Genomic DNA, 22,737 nt, shown 5'->3' with positions numbered 1-22,737 from the left:
GCATATATATATATACTTGTGAACGAGATACGTTCTTTCTTTTTTATTTACATGTCGTTACATTGTTAATTTTTCTTCGTTCCTTAGAAAATATAAAATTAAAATAGTTAAGTATCTCCTGTTTTTTCGTTCGACTTGTTTTTCGTTACTACCGTTTATATTTATTTTTATCCTCTCATTTTTTTTAAATATGAACTCAACTTTGCAATGATATTGAGGATAGAACGAGATCTCGAATATTTTGTACGTTAAGATAAGAAAAGAAAATATTGCCTAGAAATAAGAATTGTTCGGCTCTTGTCCCAATTGAATTATCCCCTACGAGAAAGATCAAGTGCAAGTAAGAATTTATTTTGTCCAGGAATTTGTTTGAAAATGACTTGACGAACTTTCACTTGTTTTCCTCCGAACTCAAAGTCAACCTCTTCGATGACCCAGTTACTTACGTCCACGTGCACATAAACATTTATATACGTATACATGCATACGATGCATATCATGCATTCCCTCATTCGTGTTGAATTCCATATAATTGCTGTCGCAGCTAGATGTTGCGGCATCAGCGGATCGAAAAGATAAATAATTAGCCGGTTTTAACTCGTGGAGTTTCAAAATTTAAATCTGTTAATCGTTCTTATACGAGCAAAATAATAATTATCAACTTCTTAAAATATATTTTTGAGAATCTAATGAAAAAGGGATAAGAATCATTATAAAATTATTGTTATTGTATACATTTGTGAATTTTAAAATAAGAGACGCATGACGAGTCTGATTTGATAAAAGTATTCAAGGAATTTGAAATACTCTTAAAAAAACAATATAAATAAATTTCTTCTTTTTTATGTGAATCATGTATCTTTGAGTTTCGTCGAGCGTCTTGTACTTTATTATTGCGTTAGTTTGACAGATTTTTTGTACAAAAAAGAAAAGAAATAATTTTAAATTATTCGTTAGTCTGTGACTCTCTCTACGCAGCGATTACCACATAGTGAAGGTCATATAATGCAAATATGTATGTTTGTTCCTGGTATATAATATTATAGATCTAATTAACTATGTTTACATATAGAATGTAATTAAAACTTTAAACGTTTTAAAACTTTTAATTGTGTTTATCTCTTATTTCTGCATAAATTAGATATAATACGTTTTATACGATGTATGTTAACTATATATACTACATTATTGCATAACTACATTATCTCACATATATTCTATTATTATTGTTGTTTCATTTAACTTTTAGATTTTAAAATTATAAATCGGATTAAATCTAAATCTACGTAGTTCAAAATTGAGTTATGCAAGATATTGTTATATATACATAAAAATTATGGGTATTAATTATGCAATAAATTATAGATATAGATACATATTTATTTTTCTGAAACTATATACTTCAATTAAAAAATTGTACTCGTTCTATTTTATTTTCAGGCATCGATTTTCTTCGAGATGAAGTTGTCTTTTAAAACGATACAATGATACTAAGTTTCATTTGTTATGTATGATGAAGAATTCATTGCTAAAAGCATTTTTATTAATTCTTAAGATCGTTACATTTTATTATTTAAAATAATGTCTTTCGTAAACACGCAAAATGTTCCGCGAGATTATACGATGCCGGCGATACGGCAACGAATCGCCGAATTATTAAAAAGAAGAGTTGCGTTAGAAAGAGTTGCTGGAGAAACTATAGAAGAACGCCTTGTGTGTAATTTAAATTTTTATATGTAAATGAATTATTTTAATTTATACGATCATCAATATTTTATTAAAGAAGCAGAATTTCTAATGGATTTATAGGCAAAATACAAAGAACAAAGAACTTTTAGACATGGTCTTTTAAAAAATACACATCAGATGGTATTGGAAGTAGCAGCATTTATTTTAAATTTAGCACCAGAAATTTTGGAAGAAGGAATTATTGACAAAGACGAGTATGTGGATACATTTAGTAATTTCTTTAAGGAAGGTGGAAAACGAGCTATTATAATACATTATCAACACATGACACCACCATCAATAGGTATCATATTTTCTTGAACTACTTAAAAGTAATGTAAAAATTATATTATCTGCCTATCTTATATCTTATAAACAATTATTTCAGAATCTGGTAGATGGACACCGCAATATGAATATGAAAAGCAAATTCTACGTTGTTGTGTAACTGATGGCACTACTGAGCAGTTCTATGGCAAATCAATAATAGTTTATCGCTTAAGATCAGATATTGAATTTGAACCCAAACATTTGATAGATGTTAGTAATTTCATTTATTAGTATTTAATTGATTTTACTTTATATATAAGTTTATCATAAATTTTTTTAATTATAATATGGAATAAAATATAACTAATATTGTTATGTTCTTATATTTCTCTATTAATGTATACAGGAAACTTATTATGCATATGCAGAAATTAATGTTACTTCACAAAGTCCTATTGCTGCAATATCAGATTTAATTTCACGATTAAATGAACCAGCAATAAAAGCTAATGTACAGTGGGGTGAACTGTCCAAGACAGAAAGAGGTTTTGCAGTGGCAAAGAATTTTATACATGATTTTCGCGATTTCTGCGAATTCCTTAGTAGTATGTTGTGTTTATATTATCTAAACTATTCAATTGCATTTTTATATAAGTTATTATTTTTATAAAATCATACCTAATTTTATTTGTACATTATTTGCAGCAATAAATATTGATCTTCAAGGTATTGTAAGCTTCGAAGTTAATTGGGATCTTTATAACAAGTATTTGACAACACTACAAAATATAGAACTAAATGCAAAAAATCGTGAAGTAGTTGAAATGGGAGAAAGCAATGTTCAAATTTGGATGAAAACGATGGAACGAGTTAGAATTTTTTATCATATTATAATTTATATTTATAAGAACATAAATATTATATTTATTTTTCGTATTAGGCAATTGTTGAAAGCCAGCAATTACGAAGAGAAACCGAAGTAATTGGACCTACAGGTGAACTTGCTTACTGGAGACGATTGCTTATTCGTTTTTCATCAATTATAGAATGTATTAAATCACCATATACTCAAGCATTTATTGAATTATTGATTCGTTCAAATTCCAAATTGATGAAAGTATGTATATTCACTATTTATATTTTTTGAAAACATTCATACAAGCATTTTCACTTATGTTATTATGTTTTCCCACATATTAATTGTCTATTAATTTTTTATTTAAAATACATCATGTATTGTAATTATATAGAAATGGAAGAGATTGATCAACCATGTTATAACAGTGCAGATATTAGCTCAGGACAATGTAATTTATTTATATGCTTTAGAAAAATTTACTAAACCATTATATAGATTAGATCCAACTAAAATAGGAAAATATTTACCTGCACTTATGTATGTTATACGTATGATTTATGCTACATCAAGATTTTTTAATACAAGAAGAATGGTAACAGCTGTATTTGTAAAGGTACAGTATTTTTCAAGTTTTTCATTAAATGATTATTATTATAAATAATATTATATTTATATTTACAGATGACAAACCAAATGATATTAGCTTGCAAAGGATATTTAACATATGATGGTACATTACAGATTTGGCATGATTCTAAATCTAGCATGATATCCAGGATAAAAGTACTTTCTTAAATCTTTATGATATAGATTTTTTTTTTGTATAGATTTCTAATTTCAGAATTAGTTTTTATTATTTACTATACTATTTCTTAGGATTGTATTGCTCTTTACACACAATATCATGAATATTATGATCAAATGTGTATAAAAGTAAAAGAAAGTGCTGATGAAAAACCATTTGAAGTATCAGATATGTATGTTTTTGGAAAATTTAAAACTTTTAAAAAAAGATTAATAAAAGTGAGTGTTTGGATGATTGCCTTATATATATATATATATATATATATATATATATATATATATAATAGGAATTTTAATAATAATTATATTTTTATTGTAGATCATGGATGTATTTGAAATTACTTTGACATACTCCATCCTCCAAAGTTCTACTCTAGAGGGAATAGATACATTCAATGCTAAATTTATAAGTTTTTTTCAGAAAATTTCCTCAAAAAAATATGATCCTTTAGATCATAGAAAACCCTATTTCAATTCAGATTATGACGAGTTTAAGCATGATGTAGCAAAAACTGAAATCGAACTTAGAACATTTTTTTATGATACTGTATCTTTAACACCAAATATTGAAGCAGCTTTGAACATAGTCGCGAGGTAATAGTTTACTATATTAATCTTTTACAAAATCATATTGCTTATTATTTAATTTATATGTAATTTTATAATTTATATAGATTTCAGAAATTAAATTTAAAGTGTTTAAGAATTGATAGGAAATATTTAGAACTTACGAAAATATATCAAAATGAAATAGAGGAAATGCGAGATAGATATAACGAGGACAGATCTTCTCCACCAATACCGCGCAATATACCATCTATCGCTGGTAGAATATTTTGGATACGACAATTATATAGACGTATTGAAGCACCAATGAATGTGTTTAAAACTCGTCAACGCGTTATCACTCATGAATATATGCAAAAATGTATCAAAATATATAATGCTATAATCAGTGTCTTTATACATTATGAAATAATATATCATAAGTCATGGTATGACTCTTGTGAGATTGTAAGTATAAAATAATAACAACTATATATATATAAAATAATATATATAATATATATATATATAATTAATGTATTAATTAATATATAATAATATGTATATTATTGCGTATCTTCTACTAATTAATATTTAATTTAGGTTCGATTAGCTTTATCAGCTCCATTGCTCGTACGCCATCCAAAAACAAATAAATACTGTTTAAATTTTGATCGTTTTATTGTGGAGGTAATACGAGAATCTGAACATATGTCTAGATTTGGATTGGAAGTACCTGATTTTATACAAATTATAACATTTTGTAAAGAAAAGATTTTTTCTTCCTATAATGAAGTTAGAAATTTACTTGAAGAAAATGATGCATTAAGGTATGTAATATTATACATATATTTTAATTTAACATAAATATTAATAAAGAGTTATTTTATTGTGATTTTCAGACGATCTATACCGATTATATTTTTAAATTTGGTAAAAATTGTATTGGTTGATCTTGAAATTGCTTTTCAACCATGTTTATCAGTTGTTTCTTGGGCATCCTTAAAAATATCAGATGCTTGTGCAGATATTAAAGTAAAGCTTTTGGAATTACACAATTTTATTAAGGAAATAAAGGATATGAAAGAAGCAAGAGTAGATGAAATGCTGGAATTAATAAGTGGCACAATATTATTAAAAATTGATAATTATCCAAAAACTCCAATTGATTTTTTAAAAGATAATATACATTTTATTAATATTATTGCTCACGATTTGGAAATTAAGTCATCAATGGCTGAACAAGTTGTTATACAAATTATTAATAAATTTATGGACTCTATTACTGATCCTAATTTTCAAGATATTAAATATGATTGGATGGATCCCGAGCAATTGACTAAACCAGTTGGATCCGTGACAAAGTTAATCAGTGGACCATATGAAACAGGTACATATATCTATCACATGTAATGAATGATAAAAACTGTTCTGTTTCAATATAGTTTTCTGCATACCGGAAATGAAAGTTCTTCATGTTTTATAGTACTAATATTTAGGTTTTGCTCCTGTTTCTAAAATTATTAATATAACTCAGATACATAATGATTGCATGGAATTATTTGCATATTTTAATAATAAAATGATGGAAGCTTTGGTAAAATGTACTAAGAGTTCCCTCGAATTATTGAGAAGAAGAGTTGAAATAACAGGGTATTATTAAAAATTCTCATATAATAATTTGTCAAATATTATATGTTTATAATACTTTGATTTTTTCTTTCTACAGTTCTTTATTTAATAAATTAAATGATAATGCGCTCATGTTCACACAATTTGTCTTGCAAATTCCAAATATTGTAACAATGCCATCCATAGAAGAATTGCAAAATAATTTTGAACAAGTTATAATAAGTATAATAGATACTCATAAAAGTATTATTTTATGGGGACAGCGATATCATTTGCCTAATAAAAAAAATTTTAATGGTAACATGATTTAGGAAAATGAATAAAAATTTTAATGAATATTGCTAATTAAGGCTTATTTTTGTTTCACTTATAGAGAATGCTATTAAAAATTTAAAAAATTATTATTCAATAATCTCTGATCACAAAGAAGTTATTCGAATTACTATGGGTTTACAAGGTATTATTTTAATGTTGAAGGATGATATTACAACTCTTGCCAATGTAATTTTATTAAATAATATACACTTAAAATGATATTATCTTTATAACATAAAATTAATTATTATAATGTATTTTCTTTTAAATAATAGTCATATCTAAGATATTCATATATATGGGATGAGAATAAAGAACAAATAATACGTGAATTTGTTGAATCCGAACCAATAACTCAAGAAATAAAGGAAAAGTTTTTAGAATATGAGAATTTGCTTACAGAGATTCAAAATCTTCCAGATATACATACTGTTGGTCCTATAGAAATTAGAATGGGTATAATGATTACACTGATAATTTATTTACATTTTATTTTAATTATAATTTTCATTAAATTTACAGAAAAATTGAAGCTTGCCTTTTCAATAGAAGCAAGTTCATGGAAAAAATTACTAGGATCTACATTGTCCCTTAACTATAAAAATAGATTGATGAAGATAAGTGACTATATTAATGAAAAAAATAAAATTCTTCTTAGACCAATAAGAGATTTAGAGGATGTACGTATTGCCATGAGATGTTTGAGTAATATACGAGATGATTTTATAACTTTTGATATGGAATTGATTTTAATTGAAGAAACTTATACTTTGATGGGATATTTTAATATTGATATATTGAAAGAAGAACAAGATATAGTTGATAGTTTGCGTTTCGATTTTAACAATATGTTGAATATGGTATAGAACCTATTATGTTATTATAATATCTACACACGTTATATGCATATACAATCTGTAGATTTGAAAATTTCCAATGTACATATCTCGAAAACAACTCATTTTTGGGAAGAACGTTGAATTCCAAAATTTCACAGTTCCAAGAAGGAAATAAAAATATCTTATTTATTTTTTACTTCTTGGACGTTTTTATATTTATATAAAGATCAACTTTTCTCTTGCAAATAGAAACTTTTTATAGATTGTAGATTTTTATTCTACAAAAAAAGAAGATAATGCAAGATATTTACATAGGAAGTTTTTGAATAAACATGCTGTATATATAATATAATATATAAAAATACGTTTTTTCCATATTATTGGTATACTAACATTTTATTACTGAATTGTAAAATGAAACTATAGTTTAAATAGATGGTTTAATGATAATTTGGAAAAGACATACTTTTATGTGATCTGTGCAAAATATGTTGTAAATTGTAGTTCGTAATTAAAAATAATATTCGTAATAAAAATAATAAAAAATTAAATATCTACATAGGCAAAGCAAGTTCAAGAAACTATATGTGAGATGCAAGAGCCATTGAAAACAGAATTAATACAAGGTGTTGCAATTCTTATAGAAGATGTTGCACAATTTGATATCGATTTTGAATTAGAAGGCCCTATGGTTGAAGGAATACCAGCTGCAGAAGCTAGTGAAAGGTTTGTTGTTTAATATTTTACAGATATCATGTACTTTATTTTATGTAAAAATTATTATCATAATTTCATCCTTATTATTGAATAATAGAGTTGCAGCATTTCAAGCACGTTTTGACGAGTTATGGAATAGATACGAAACTTATAGTAGTGGTGAAACTTTGTTTGGAATACCTGTAAGAGAGTATCCTGAATTACAACACAGAAAAAGAGAACTAAATTTGTTACAAAAATTATATTCATTATATTCACAAGTTATGCGAACAATAGATAGTTACTACAGTATAGCTTGGTCTGATATTGACATTGAATCTATTGTAGCTGAATTAACAGAATTTCAAAATAAGTAAGAAAGAATAATGAAAGAGAAATTTATAAGTATTCATTTTTAACAAATATTTGATAAATGTAATTAATGTTTCTATTATTATTTAATTTTAGATGTCGGAGATTACCTAAGGCCATGAGAGAATGGCCTGCTTATATCGATTTAAAGAAAAAAATCGATGATTTTAGTGAGACATGCCCATTACTTGAAATGATGGCAAATAAAGCTATGAAAGCTCGGCATTGGGAACGGATGTCCAAGTTATGTAATTTCTTCTTTGATGTAGAATCTGAGGCATTTACATTAGCAAATGCCTTAGAGGCACCTTTATTAAAATATAAAGATGATGTTGAGGTATATTTCACACATTAGATATAAATTAATTTTATAATTCATTCAGTATTTATGATTAATATCATTATCATTATACGTTATGTATGCTTTTATTCATTACATTGTTTACATTTTAGGATATATGTATTAGTGCAGTGAAAGAAACAGACATAGAGCGTAAACTGAAACAAGTGATTGCTGATTGGGCTGTTGTAAATTTACAATTTTCTCATTTTAAACAAAGAGGAGAGTTATTGCTTAAAGGAGTTGAAACAGCTGAAATAATATCTCAACTTGAAGACAGTTTGATGGTGATCAGTTCTTTAATGGCAAACCGGTATAAATTTCATTATATTTGTATTAAACAAAAGATATTTATATATAATATATTTTATAGATACAATGCATATTTCAAGAAAGATATTCAATTATGGCAAAGGAAATTAAGTAATACGTCAGAAATATTGTCCACGTGGTTAACTGTACAGAATTTATGGGCCTATTTAGAAGCTGTATTCATAGGTGGTGATATATCAAAGCAACTTCCAGCTGAAGCAAAACGCTTTAATGTAAAGTAAAATAACAAATAATTAAGAAAAAGATATATTTATAAAAAATATTTTAAAATATCGTAATAGTTAAATATCTTTTATTTACATTTTTATCTATTAATATATATGATAGTATAATAATATTAAAATATACAAATTTATTGAAATAGTCAATTGATAAGTCGTGGGTTAAAGTTATGAACCGTGCACGCGATAAGCTAAATGCAGTGGAAACGTGTACAGAAGATGAAACTATGGGTCAGCTTTTACCTTATTTGTTAGAGCAATTAGAATCTTGTCAGAAATCTCTTAGTGGGTGAGTTAATAGAATTAACAAAATATGATACAAACACAACAATTATATGATTATATGATTTAATATTAAAATACTATTCAAACAGATATCTGGAAACCAAACGTGTTATATTTCCAAGATTTTGTTTCATATCCGATCCAACATTATTGGAAATTCTTGGACAAGCTGCTGATTGTCATGCTATACAAAATTATTTAGATGGTTTCTTTGATAATATTGCAAAGGTAATTAAATGTTTATAATATATAATGAATTTTATTTATTAAATATATCTTTATTTTCATTAGTTGGAATTTTCTGAAAAGGATTATGAAAATATTATAGCAATGTATTCTCGCGAAAAAGAGAAAATCGTACTTGAAAAAGTAGTTGTATGTTTAGGTGGTGTAGAAAATTGGTTAAATATGTTACTGTCTGTACATCAATTGTCCGTTGCTGCTGTAATTGCACAAGGAATGAGTTTGTTAAATGCTCCTGATTTTGATTTAATAACATTGATAGATAATTCTGTATTGCAAGTAATGAAACTTTATAAAATATTATTGAACAAACATATATTTTTTACTAATACATAAAATTCAATTAGGTTGCATTGCTTGCACTTCAAGTTATATGGACTCGTGATGCTGAAGCGGCAATGAATGCATCAAGACGAGATAAAACCATCATGCGTAAAACTAACGAGTGGTTTTTAGATTTATTAAATGCTCTAATAGAAGTAACTGTGAAGGATCTTACATCATATATGAGAAAAAAATATGAGATATTGATTACAATTCATGTACATCAAAGGTAAGAAACAAATAGTTTTATAGGAAAATGTATAAAATATTTTGTTGTAAAATGTAAAATGTATACTTTACTATTTTTTTTTAATGTATAATAATCTATTTTAAATACAAAATACAAAATATTGCAGAGATATATTTGACGAGTTATATCATTCTAAAATCCGAAGTGTACAAGATTTTGAATGGTTGAAGCAATCTAGATTTTATTATGATGATGATAAGGAACAAATTCTGATTAGAATTACAGATGTAGAATTCATCTACCAAAATGAATTTCTGGGCTGTAACGAAAGACTCGTTATTACACCTCTCACGGATAGATGTTATATAACACTTGCACAAGCCGTTGGTAAACATTGCAAAAATATAAGTTTTATTGATAATATATTATATGCTATTATTATGCTTATTTATTATTTATTAGGTATGAATTTTGGTGGTGCACCAGCAGGTCCTGCTGGTACTGGAAAAACAGAAACTACAAAAGATATGGGAAAAGCATTAGGAAAATACGTTGTTGTATTTAATTGTTCTGATCAAATGGATTTTCGTGGTTTGGGTAGAATAATGAAGGGATTGGCACAAGCAGGTATTTGGGGTTGTTTTGATGAATTCAATCGGATAGAATTACCTGTACTTTCTGTTGCTGCTCAACAAATAGCAATTATACTTAATGCAAGAAAAGAAAGAAAAACAAATTTTCTCTTTAGGTAACATTGAAACAATATTTAATTATACTTAAATCAAACCTTGATGTTAATGTTATTTACAGTGATGGTGATACATATAAACTTAATTACGAAGTTGGAATATTTATTACAATGAATCCAGGCTATGCTGGACGACAAGAATTACCAGAGAATTTAAAAATACAATTTAGAAGTGTAGCTATGATGGTCCCAGATAGACAGGTAATTAACATTTTGTATATTTTTATTAGAGTTTATGCATAAATGTTATTAATCTTGATATTTTATATTTTGACTTTATCCTATTTAGATAATTATGCGCGTGAAACTTGCAGCCTGCGGCTTTTTACAAAATATTATGTTAGCACGGAAATTTTTTACGCTATATGCTTTATGTGAAGAACAGCTTAGTAAACAAGTGCATTACGATTTTGGTTTGCGAAACATTTTGTCGTGTTTACGAACACTTGGTGCACAAAAGCGTGCACGTCCTACTGAATCAGAGGAAACAACGCTGATGAGAGTACTTCGGTATAATCCATTTATTACAGATATGATATGAATTATCTGAAATATAATAAATATATAATAAACGTACTTATATTAATAATATTATTTTTCAGAGATATGAACTTATCGAAATTAGTAGATGAAGATGAACCTCTGTTTATATCACTCATCGAAGATATGTTTCCAGGGATCAAATTAACTACACAAACATATAAAGAATTACAAAAAGGAATAGAAGATGCTACAATCGAGTTAGGAATAATGAATCATCCTGAATGGAATTTAAAAACTATTCAAGTGAGAAAGCAATTGTTGTAGCAAAGATGTTAATTATTAACACGTTAATAAATGAATACATTAATAAATGAATATATAATAAATGAATATATTAATATATTTAGCTCTATGAAACATCTTTAGTTCGTCATGGTCTGATGGTGCTTGGTCCTACAGGAACTGGAAAAACTCGATGTATGTGGGCATTAATGAAAGCTCTAACACAAATGGGTATATCTCATAAAGAAGTTAGAATGAACCCTAAAGTATGTCTAATATATCTTGTTTTAATATTATTATTTTTTATAAATTTAAAAAGAGATATGTGATTCATTATTCATTTTAGGCTATAACAGCATCACAAATGTTTGGTAAATTGGATGTTGCAACGAATGATTGGACAGATGGTATATTTTCGACATTATGGAGAAGATCTGTTCAAATGAAAAAAACTGAACATTTATGGATTGTGTTAGACGGACCAGTTGATGCAGTATGGATCGAAAATTTAAATTCAGTTTTAGATGACAACAAAACTTTAACTTTAGCAAATGGAGATCGCATAATTATGTCTTTAACTAGTAAATTAGTATTTGAACCAGATAATGTTGATAATGCATCACCAGCAACGATATCACGTATGGGAATGGTCTTCCTTAGTTCATCTGTATTAAAATGGCATAATATATTAGAGGTGACCTTTATTTGGAATTCAAGATTTTGCCCTTTGTGAATTATTAATATCTTTAGGCCTGGCTAAAGACCCGTTCGAGTTACGAAGTGGATATATTACGTACACTATTTCATAAAATATATGATGATGCTCTGAAATTTGTCTTAACAAAGCTTCAGGCAAAGATGGCGATTTTGGAAGCACTTTACATACGTCAAACTGCTGATCTATTAACTGGGTTACTTATTACAAACGATGATAGTAAGTTCTTACAAAAACAAGTGTTATGTAATAACACTGTAATATCTGACATTCATTTTTTCATGTTTTATTTCAGGAGTGTTAAGTAATGCTCATATAGAAAAATTATTCTTATTTTCTCTTATGTGGAGTTTAGGAGCAGTGTTAGAACTTGATGCACGTTATTCTTTACAAGAATTTCTCATAGCTCATAAATCGCATTGTCATTGGCCAACTACAGTAGTTAGTATAAATATTTTTATTTCCATTTATTAAATAATATATTAATATTAATATATTGTAGGAGGATGAAACAATTTTCGAATATTTAGTATCTGATCAAGGATCTTGGATACATTGGAACGATATGGTTCCAGAATTTGAATATCCTTCAGATCAGGTCTTGAAATATTATAAGATATTAGTTCCTAATGTAGATAATACAAGAACATTATTTTTAATTGATGTAATAGCAAAACAAGACAAAGCAGTTCTTCTAATCGGTAAAATAATATATTTTTATTAATCGGTATATAATATATTTTTTACATATCTTTTATAAAATAAATATAATTAATAAAATATTATTGTATATAGGAGAACAAGGTACTGCAAAAACAGTTATGATTAAAAGTTATATGTCTAATTTTGATCCTGAATATCATCTTCAAAGGTCCTTTAATTTTTCATCAGCTTCTACACCCAATATGGTTCAGGTAATTGCAACAAATACTAAATGCAAATATTAATAATATTTACATGCAAATGTAATAAATATGTTTCCCTAGCGGGTATTTGAAAGTTATGTTGAAAAACGAGTTGGAAATACTTATGGACCTCCTAGTGGACGAAAACTTACTGTTTTCATAGATGATATAAATATGCCTGAAATAAATGAATGGGGTGATCAAATAACAAATGAAATTGTTCGTCAATTAATGGAATACAAAGGATTTTATTCATTGGACAAACCTGGTGACTTTAGTACATTACAAGATATTATGATACTTGCTGCTATGATCCATCCAGGAGGTGGTAGAAATGATATACCACCAAGGTTGAAGCGACAATTTAATATTTTTAACTGTACCTTACCATCTAATAAATCTATGGATGCTATTTTTGGTAAGTTTTATGTTTATTTCATTGTTTAAAATATGATATATCATTGCGTGTTATATATATATTCATTGTCTTTCTCTTTCCTACGTATATTTAATATTTATTGTTTTTATTTAGGTAAAATTGGTCAAGGATATTTTTGCCTGACCAGATTTTCTGAAATTATTGTGAATTTTATATCGAAATTAGTACCTTTGACACGAATTTTATGGCAAAAAACCAAAACGAAAATGTTGCCTACACCAGCAAAATTTCATTATGTTTTTAATTTAAGAGATTTATCACGTATTTGGGAAGGTATTCTTAAAATTGAAAGGGCTGAATGTGAAACAATTACAACGTTATTAAAACTTTGGGATCACGAGTGCACTCGTGTAATATCCGATAGATTTATAACTGCTGAAGATGAGGAATGGTTTCATAATGCATTGAAGCAAACTGCAGAAGAAATTTTGGATACAGATTTTCAATATTATGAAGATGTAGAAACATATTTTGTTAATTTTTTACGCGATCCACCAGAACCAACAGGAGATGAACCAGAGGATTTTGTCTTTGAAGCACCAAAAATTTATGAAGAGATACCAAGGTGCATAGATGTATTAATTTGTACAGAGTATGGATTATGGTTTATACTTCAGCTGAATTTTAATTTGGATATATTAATTTATTTTATAGCTATGAAGTAGTTATAAACAGAGTTAAGCAAAATATGGAACAGTTCAATGAATACGTACGTGGAATACATCTGGATTTAGTTTTATTCCATGATGCTCTTGTACATTTAATACGGATATCAAGAATACTTGGATCACCAAGGAGTCATGCAATGTTAGTTGGTGTTGGAGGATCTGGTAAACAAAGTTTAACAAGATTAGCTTCCTTCATTGCAGGTTTTACTTTTTTTCAAATAACTTTATCTAGGTTAGTACTCTCTAATTTATAATCATTTTATCTTTTTGTTAATTATATAATAAGCGATCAGTAAAAAAAAAACACAATATTTCTAGAATCTATACTGTGACAAGTTTAATGGATGACTTAAAAAAATTATATCGTGAAGCTGGTACTTTTAGCAAAGGACTGACATTTATATTTACTGATAATGAGATCAAAGATGAAGCTTTTCTGGAATATATAAATAATATTTTAAGTGTAGGCGAAATTGCTGGTCTGTTTGCTAAGGATGAATTGGATGATATTTATACAACAGTGACACCACTTATGAGAAAAGATGATCCTAAGAGACCCCCACTACAGGATAATCTCCATGATTATTTTATAACGCGAGCACGAGATAATTTGCACATAGCTTTATGTTTTTCTCCAGTAAGATTTCACATTTGTGCTATTAACTTTCTTTTTTATAATTTAATTTTCATTCCAATATCCGATATAATATTATATAATTTATTATTATACATTTTTTAATATAATAGAGCATTATAATTTTTTTTACAAAATTATAATTTTGTTTCTATATTATATAGGTTGGAGAAAAATTTAGATTACGTGCACTGAAATTTCCTGCACTTATATCTGGCTGTACAATGAATTGGTTTGCTAAATGGCCAAAAGATGCATTATATCAAGTAGGTCATCATGTTTTGAATCCATTCGCAATTGAGTGTACTCCTGAAGTAAAACAACAATTAATTCAAGTAGTGGGTGATATTCAAGATGATGTTAATGATGTTTGTATAGAATATTACAATAGGTAATGACAAATGTACAGTTTGTCTATTATTCAGTTTGAATGTACCTAATAATTACTTTAGTTGTAATATCAAAAAGGTTTCGACGGCAAACGTACGTCACACCAAAGTCATTTCTAGTATTTCTTACTGGTTATAAAAATCTTTATGAACAAAAATTGAATAATATTAATATGCTTGCCGTTCGTATGAGTAATGGTTTAAGCAAGTTAGTTGACGCTGCTGTACAAGTCGATGAATTACGTAAAATATTAGAGAAAAATTTACAAGAAATTGCTGAAAAGAACGTTCAAGTGGAAGCTGTATGTATTTCTATCAGAAAACTACTTTTATTTCTTATAATCATTAAAAGTTACATACTATTTTGTAGATAGTAGCTACTGTTAATGAAAAGAGGAGTGAAGCAGAAACAGTGAAAGCTACAGTACAGGTAACAAAAAATCAAGCTGAAGCACTATTGAAGGTGATCGCTGCAGACAAAATAGTAGCAGAAAGAAAATTGAAAGCTGCAGAACCAGCATTATTAGAAGCTGAAGCTGCATTGCAGGTATTCAAAATATCAAGTTATTGCAGTTAATGGTCATTTCAATTGTAACATTTATATGTACGAAGATACATTTTTTAGACTATAAAAGCATCCGATATTGCTACGGTACGCAAATTAGCCAAACCGCCCTATTTAATTACTTTGATTATGGATTGCGTGTTGATATTATTTGGAAAAAAATTAGAACGTGTTAAGCCAGATCCAGAACGTCAATTTTTAATAGCCTCTTGGACTGAAGCATTTAAAGTACATAACTGATAATTCTGATATATAGTTATTCGTATATAATGTTACCTTGAAACTTATTTATGTAGGTTATGACTGATACTAGATTTTTGTACAACTTGCAACAATTTCCTAAGGATAATATTAATGGAGAAATTGTAGATTTAATGTATCCATATTTAAATTACCCTTTATATACATATGAAGCTGCAAAACAGGCCTGTGGTAATGTAGCTGGTCTAATACAGTGGACTATTGCAATGGTAGCTTTTTATGGAATAAATAAAGATGTACTTCCATTAAAAGCAAATTTAGCCGTACAAGAAGGAAAGTATGAAAGAGCTAATCGAAATTTACGTCAAGCAGAAGCTTTATTAAAAGAAAAAGATGAAGACTTAAGACAAGTGCAAAAAGAATATGATGCTGTGATGAAAGAGAGACAGGTAAACACAATGCTAGCATGTGCTGTCTGTTAATCTATAATTATATATGTCTATTGTTTATTTTTTTTTTTTTTAGATAATAGTTGATCAAGCTGAAGCATGCCAAGCAAAAACTGATACAGCAACTGCTATGATCGATGGATTGGCTGGTGAAAGAATAAGGTGGACAGAACAAGTAGCTTTGTTTAAATCGGAAATCGAGCGACTTGTTGGAGATGTTGTAATATTAACTGGATTCCTTTCATATTGTGGTCCATTTAATCAAGAAATTCGTATTTTGCTACAACGAAAATGGTTTGATTTCCTTCGAGATAAAAACATTCCATGTTCTAAAACCATAAACATTGTTGATGTGCTGACTGATACAGCAACAGTAAGATTCGTCGATTTATATTACATTTGTTATTGCGTTTAATTTGAATGTATATAATATTAACACTAAATGTTATTTCGTGTAGATAGGAGAATGGAATTTGCAAGGTTTACCCACTGATGAATTATCTATTCAAAATGGTATAATTGTAACAAAAGCAACTAGATATCCACTTTTAATTGATCCACAGTTACAAGGTAAAACATGGATTAAAAACAGTGAAAGGGATTTTGAGTTACAAGTGGGTATTGTTATAATTATTTGAATATATGCACATATATACAAAATAAAGGTTTATAGAGACTTTTCTTTTTATTAAACAATGCATTTTTTATTGTAGGTAACACTTTTATCTCATAAATACTTTAGAAACCATTTAGAAGATTCTGTGTCCCTTGGAAGACCATTACTTATAGAAGATGTAGCAGAAGAATTAGATCCTGTTCTAGACAACTTATTGGAAAAAAATTTTATAAAGATAGGAACTACATATAAAGTAACAAAACAGTTATGCTTTTCTTTATATACTTTAATATTTTAGTACTTTTTTATTCTTGTTTTATTTTAGGTCAAATTAGGTGATAAGGAAGTAGATATTCACAAAGATTTTAGACTTTATATTACAACAAAGTTCCCAAATCCTTCATATAATCCAGAAGTGTTTGCACGTGTTGCAGTAATCGATTTTACTGTAACAATGAAAGGTGCAATTTTTATTATTATGTATATTGACAGATCTTTATAACTATTGTTTTTCTGTATTTAGAATAATAATTATATAATTTTGATAGGTCTGGAAGATCAATTATTAGGAAGAGTTATTTTAACAGAAGAGGAAGAATTAGAGACTGAAAGAGTACAGCTAATCACAGATGTAACTGCTAATAGAAGAAATATTACTGAATTGGAAACAAATCTTTTACATAAATTAACAACAGTTCAGGTGCATTTATTTGTCATTATCCATTTTTATGCTTACACGTTACAATAACTAAATATTAAAATAAATGAGTATATTAAAAGGGTCCCTTGATCGAAGATGTAGAGTTAATGAATGTATTAAATACAACAAAACAAACTGCCGCAGAAGTCAACGAGAAATTAAATATTGCAAGGGAAACAGAAATTAAAATAAACGCAGCTCGTGAAGAGTATAGACCGATTGCTACTCGAGGAAGTGTTTTATACTTTTTAATTTGTGATATGTCACATGTTAATTCTATGTATCAAACATCTCTTGTACAGTTCTTGGAACGTTTCGATATTTCAATGGCACGGTTAGTTTCATTTATGGGCGATATGATGTATAAGAATGTAAGATATTAAAAGTAAAAATGTGCGTTATGTTTCAGATCTGAAAAGAGTCCTGTTATTCATAAAAGAATTTATCATGTTATAGAATACTTAACATTTGAAGTATTTAGATACAAAGCTCGGGGTTTATATGAAATACACAAATATATGTTTAGTTTGTTAATGACATTGAAAATTGATCTTCAACGTGGAAATATATCTCACGAAGAATTTGAATTCTTTATTAAAGGCGGTGCTGCTTTAGATTTAAAGACTGTTCAGCCAAAACCTTGCAAGTGGATTACAGATGTAACATGGTTACATTTAGTTGCTCTATCAGAATTGAGACAGTTTCACTATATATTAACACAAGTACCAGCTTCAGAAAAACTTTGGAAGCTTTGGTTTGATAAAGATGCTCCAGAAGAAGAAGTTATACCAGATGGTTATAATACTTTAGATACGTTTCGCCGCTTACTTGTTATAAGGTTTTTATATTTATCTATATAGCTTCTGTAATTTTATATGTGTAATTTTATATTCTCTATTTTATATTCTCTATTTTATATTTAAAAAAAATATGATCTCTCTAAAAAAATTCTTTTTAGAGCATGGTGCATGGATCGAACTCTTTCGCAATCTCGTAAATACATAGCAAATTCTTTAGGTGTGCGGTATGCAGAACCAGTTATTACACTTCTGGATGTGATGCATGATGAATCACGACCTGATACACCCATGATCTGTTTTCTGAGTATGGGATCAGATCCTAGTCCAAGCATTGAACAATTAGCAAAAAATATGGAAATTTTGTGCAAAAGTATTTCGATGGGACAAGGTCAAGAAGTGCATGCTCGAAAATTGCTCTCTAGCGCTGTAACCGATGTTCGTTAAGTGTTCTAAAAATATTTTATGTAGTAATTATTTCGTGAAGTATGAATCTATTTAATTCAACTTTTTAGGGTTTTTGGGTACTCTGTCAAAATTGTCATTTAGGTCTTGAATATATGAATGAAATGGTTACTTTTCTTTTGGAAATGAAATCTCCTCATCCTGACTTTCGTATATGGATTACAACAGAACCACATGAATATTTTCCTATTTCTCTTTTGCAAATGTCTATCAAGTTTACATATGAGCCACCACAAGGTTTATTATTTTTTTTTATCTTATTAACAATATTTTAATTATTTAATTAATTTTTTTATTACAGGAGTAAAAGCAGGTTTAATAGCTACATACAGTGGAATGAATCAAATAATGTTAGATCAATGTGATGTTGCTCAATACATACCATTAATATATACAGTATCATTTTTACATACTGTAGTACAAGAAAGACGTAAGTTCGGTCCACTTGGATGGAATATACCTTATGAATTCAATACTGCTGATTGGCTAGCATCTTGTATGTTCATAAATAATCACTTGAATGATTTTGATCCTAAACGTGGTATAAGTTGGCAAACTGTTAGGTATATTTATACAATTTTAACACATTATAATATGTAGTAATAATATTTTATACTTTTTGCAGATATATGATAGGTGAAGTGCAATACGGAGGTCGAGTCACAGATGATTATGATAAACGATTATTGAACACATTTGCAAAAGTGTGGTTTTCAGATGCACTTTTTGCTGAAGATTTTGAATTTTATAAAGGTTATACAGTATTAAGCTACAACAATATTACTGATTATTTAAAGGTAATAGACTCAATGGCTTCAATAGATCCTCCACAAGTTTATGGACTTCATTCAAATGCAGATATTACGTTAGTAATTGATTATAAAAATATATATAAAAAGCTTATTTTGATATAAATATATTTGTGTTAAAATAGATATCAAAGTAATACTACACAAGCTGTCTTAAATACTATAATATCCATCCAACCAAAAGAAGCTGGTGTGGGTACTGGTGAATCTCGAGAAACAGTTGTAACTCGACAAGCAAAAGATATGTTGGAAAAATTACCATCACCATATGATTTTTATGTGGTTAGGGAAAGGTTTGCAAAGTCTTATGTTTTATTAATATTGTGAAATAATATCTTTCTCCTATACATTAAATTATGTTTTATGATTTTTAAAGACTACATATAATGGGTATAACTCAACCTATGAACATCTTTTTGAAACAAGAGATAGATAGAATAAATCTTGTCATTGTACTGTTAATTACGATGTTAAATGATCTATTGCTAGCTATAGAAGGTGTGATAATTATGAATGAGGTAAAATTTGTGATATATTATGTTCTATTCTTATATAATATAACGAAAATAAATAAATAGATAAATGTATATATATATACATATATATATATATATTTATTTAAATCTATACAGCAATTAAGAGATACTTTCGATAATATATACGATGCAAGAATACCTGAAGTTTGGAGAGCTCGATCGTGGGAATCTTCGACTCTTGGTTTTTGGTTCACAGAATTATTGGAACGAAATCAACAATTTTCTACTTGGTTATTTACCGGTAGACCTATGAGATTTTGGATGACGGGATTTTTTAATCCTCAAGGTAGTTTATTTAGATTAATTATTAAATGCAATAATATATTTGTAATTGGTTTTATAGGATTTTTAACGGCTATGAGGCAAGAAGTAACACGTGCTCACGAGGGTTGGGCATTAGATAACGTAACTTTGCATAATACTGTTATGCGTTATTATGCTGAAGATATTAAAATTCCACCAGATGTAAGTTTCACATTTTAAATATTTCTAAGAATATATATTTCTTTTTTTGTCCTTTTTTAGGAAGGTGTGTATGTGATTGGACTAATTTTAGAAGGTGCTGGATGGGATAGAAGAAATAATATGCTTTGTGAATCAGCAAATAAAGTTCTCTATGTGAATATGCCAGTTGTTTATATTTTTGCACTTTATAATAAACCAGACAAAGATCCCAAATTATATGAAGTAAGTATATATTTTGCAAAATTTTTCATAAATATATTGATCAAAATAATATTTTTAGAGTAAGAATAATAAAAAGTATATAGTTTTAAATAAGTTAGTATAGTTATGTACTATTAATATTACATTTTAATATAATATTTAACAGTGTCCTCTGTATAAGAAGCCACAAAGGACTTACAATCTCTTAATTACACCACTTTGGCTGCAGACCAACAAACTCCCTGAACATTGGATTTTACGTGGAGTAGCATTACTTTGTGATAATAAGTAATGAAAAATTATATAATGACCAGGGATATTAATAAATTAGTGGTATTAATAATAGTGGTATCAATAATTAATTAAATTATATTAATAAATTGTGCCACTTATTGGTAATTATTTAATTATATTTAATATAAAAGTGATAAAGTTCTGTGCTTCCGAACTCTATGGCCATTAATATAAAAGAATACCAAATAATCACAATTATTAAGTTTTTAGGAATGATCACTAGAAGTGTTTTATGCAATCACTATTGTTAAAAGCGTTTATTCGTCGTAACTTTTAATAGATATGGAATTTTTCTCCGTTTTTTGAAATTCTGCAAGAATAGAATTTTAAAATGTAAGTACCTCTATACATGTCAATTGTAACCAGTTGGATGTTAAAAACGAATGGATACTCGAAAGACAGGTACCTCAATAAGAATTGTCTTTCTGTACTATCTTTTTTACTTTTTCATTGTCTTTCTAACATTTAATAGAAATGTTAAAATTTAATTTCATTTCAGTCAGATTTCTTCTTTGGTTCTTTTTTTTTTTTAAATTTTCCAAACAAAATTATACAAAATTGTAATGTGATATACAAACACTATAGGGATATGAACAACGTGTTTCTTACGGTAACGTTCACATAGTTACGTTCTATAGCTTTCAACGCATTGCCGTGTTATCCATTAGATATATGTCGTACCTCTATTCACCCTCATGCCACCGTTAATAGCAGGCAATTCCGTGTTCCCTCCGCTAACCCATGTAATTGAGGCAATGTGTGTTAATCAGAGGGTGCCTCATTTGCCACAGGGAATAGTCCAAATTACTTTTGTTACCTGGAACATCTTGTCCCGGTCTATATATCCATGAATTGGTTTTCAAATTAGTTATTTTATTAAGGATAATGTTATCGGATTTCATATGTACATACATGCGTATTTGTTGTTAAATATTTTATTGAAAAATGTCAGAAACCAATCTTTTTATTTATCTAGTTTTTATATGGTCTAGACATTGAGAATTATAAATGTCTATATTGTTATTACACTTAGTGTTCGTATATATAACAGAGAGTAGAGAAGGTAAAGGAGAAGAAGGTCGTTCGGAACAGACCTTTTTGGGTGCGGTTGACGTGCAAAGGTATGGAAGTACCTTAAATAAGGCGGAAGTGTCATAATTCTCTCGCGGTTACGCGAAGGAAACAGTCTGGGTGACATCTGTTATTTTCGCGTGGGAGTAAACATATATATATGTGTGTGTGTATGTATGTATATATGTGTGTATACAGGGCGTCTTATTTAAAACTGAACATTTATATATTTTCCTTGAACTTTATATAATTATATAATACCGTATGAAAAATATACACTATTCTATTTAAATAAATCCGATGGTATT

The 22,737-nt window shown here is 27.8% G+C and overlaps 1 protein-coding gene across 1 annotated transcript in view; it reads left to right on the top strand.

Moving 5' to 3' along the window:
• LOC122629761 (dynein axonemal heavy chain 8) overlaps positions 1–21,856 on the top strand; it is a 28,659-nt gene extending 6,803 nt beyond the window's left edge. Inside the window, exons 4-67 of the mRNA XM_043813519.1 lie at positions 1,441–1,713; positions 1,810–2,032; positions 2,117–2,268; positions 2,405–2,603; positions 2,704–2,867; positions 2,939–3,115; positions 3,249–3,470; positions 3,539–3,640; positions 3,734–3,880; positions 3,981–4,255; positions 4,336–4,675; positions 4,811–5,037; positions 5,110–5,597; positions 5,707–5,860; positions 5,937–6,136; positions 6,213–6,340; positions 6,430–6,610; positions 6,677–7,014; positions 7,556–7,719; positions 7,808–8,062; positions 8,158–8,398; positions 8,515–8,714; positions 8,775–8,946; positions 9,099–9,244; positions 9,330–9,468; positions 9,532–9,762; positions 9,831–10,036; positions 10,164–10,384; positions 10,460–10,745; positions 10,808–10,946; positions 11,035–11,255; positions 11,348–11,531; positions 11,636–11,776; positions 11,857–12,204; positions 12,261–12,444; positions 12,521–12,666; positions 12,728–12,926; positions 13,021–13,139; positions 13,212–13,548; positions 13,663–14,134; positions 14,224–14,469; positions 14,556–14,874; positions 15,036–15,262; positions 15,340–15,562; positions 15,631–15,807; positions 15,886–16,053; positions 16,122–16,475; positions 16,552–16,848; positions 16,934–17,089; positions 17,189–17,344; positions 17,417–17,552; positions 17,640–17,791; positions 17,872–18,125; positions 18,201–18,629; positions 18,750–19,026; positions 19,104–19,290; positions 19,355–19,616; positions 19,679–19,918; positions 19,988–20,155; positions 20,239–20,380; positions 20,495–20,684; positions 20,742–20,863; positions 20,924–21,085; positions 21,231–21,856. Coding sequence (XP_043669454.1) covers positions 1,582–1,713; positions 1,810–2,032; positions 2,117–2,268; positions 2,405–2,603; positions 2,704–2,867; positions 2,939–3,115; positions 3,249–3,470; positions 3,539–3,640; positions 3,734–3,880; positions 3,981–4,255; positions 4,336–4,675; positions 4,811–5,037; positions 5,110–5,597; positions 5,707–5,860; positions 5,937–6,136; positions 6,213–6,340; positions 6,430–6,610; positions 6,677–7,014; positions 7,556–7,719; positions 7,808–8,062; positions 8,158–8,398; positions 8,515–8,714; positions 8,775–8,946; positions 9,099–9,244; positions 9,330–9,468; positions 9,532–9,762; positions 9,831–10,036; positions 10,164–10,384; positions 10,460–10,745; positions 10,808–10,946; positions 11,035–11,255; positions 11,348–11,531; positions 11,636–11,776; positions 11,857–12,204; positions 12,261–12,444; positions 12,521–12,666; positions 12,728–12,926; positions 13,021–13,139; positions 13,212–13,548; positions 13,663–14,134; positions 14,224–14,469; positions 14,556–14,874; positions 15,036–15,262; positions 15,340–15,562; positions 15,631–15,807; positions 15,886–16,053; positions 16,122–16,475; positions 16,552–16,848; positions 16,934–17,089; positions 17,189–17,344; positions 17,417–17,552; positions 17,640–17,791; positions 17,872–18,125; positions 18,201–18,629; positions 18,750–19,026; positions 19,104–19,290; positions 19,355–19,616; positions 19,679–19,918; positions 19,988–20,155; positions 20,239–20,380; positions 20,495–20,684; positions 20,742–20,863; positions 20,924–21,085; positions 21,231–21,356 — 13,770 coding nt within the window. The 5' untranslated portion in view covers positions 1,441–1,581 and the 3' untranslated portion in view covers positions 21,357–21,856. The remainder of the gene's footprint in view (positions 1–1,440; positions 1,714–1,809; positions 2,033–2,116; positions 2,269–2,404; positions 2,604–2,703; positions 2,868–2,938; positions 3,116–3,248; positions 3,471–3,538; positions 3,641–3,733; positions 3,881–3,980; positions 4,256–4,335; positions 4,676–4,810; positions 5,038–5,109; positions 5,598–5,706; positions 5,861–5,936; positions 6,137–6,212; positions 6,341–6,429; positions 6,611–6,676; positions 7,015–7,555; positions 7,720–7,807; positions 8,063–8,157; positions 8,399–8,514; positions 8,715–8,774; positions 8,947–9,098; positions 9,245–9,329; positions 9,469–9,531; positions 9,763–9,830; positions 10,037–10,163; positions 10,385–10,459; positions 10,746–10,807; positions 10,947–11,034; positions 11,256–11,347; positions 11,532–11,635; positions 11,777–11,856; positions 12,205–12,260; positions 12,445–12,520; positions 12,667–12,727; positions 12,927–13,020; positions 13,140–13,211; positions 13,549–13,662; positions 14,135–14,223; positions 14,470–14,555; positions 14,875–15,035; positions 15,263–15,339; positions 15,563–15,630; positions 15,808–15,885; positions 16,054–16,121; positions 16,476–16,551; positions 16,849–16,933; positions 17,090–17,188; positions 17,345–17,416; positions 17,553–17,639; positions 17,792–17,871; positions 18,126–18,200; positions 18,630–18,749; positions 19,027–19,103; positions 19,291–19,354; positions 19,617–19,678; positions 19,919–19,987; positions 20,156–20,238; positions 20,381–20,494; positions 20,685–20,741; positions 20,864–20,923; positions 21,086–21,230) is intronic.
• Positions 21,857–22,737: the final 881 nt, after the last annotated feature.

The sequence above is a fragment of the Vespula pensylvanica genome, chromosome 6 (assembly GCF_014466175.1).
Source record: "Vespula pensylvanica isolate Volc-1 chromosome 6, ASM1446617v1, whole genome shotgun sequence".
Lineage (NCBI taxonomy): Eukaryota > Metazoa > Arthropoda > Insecta > Hymenoptera > Vespidae > Vespula > Vespula pensylvanica.
This window is presented reverse-complemented; position numbering and strand designations above follow the sequence as displayed.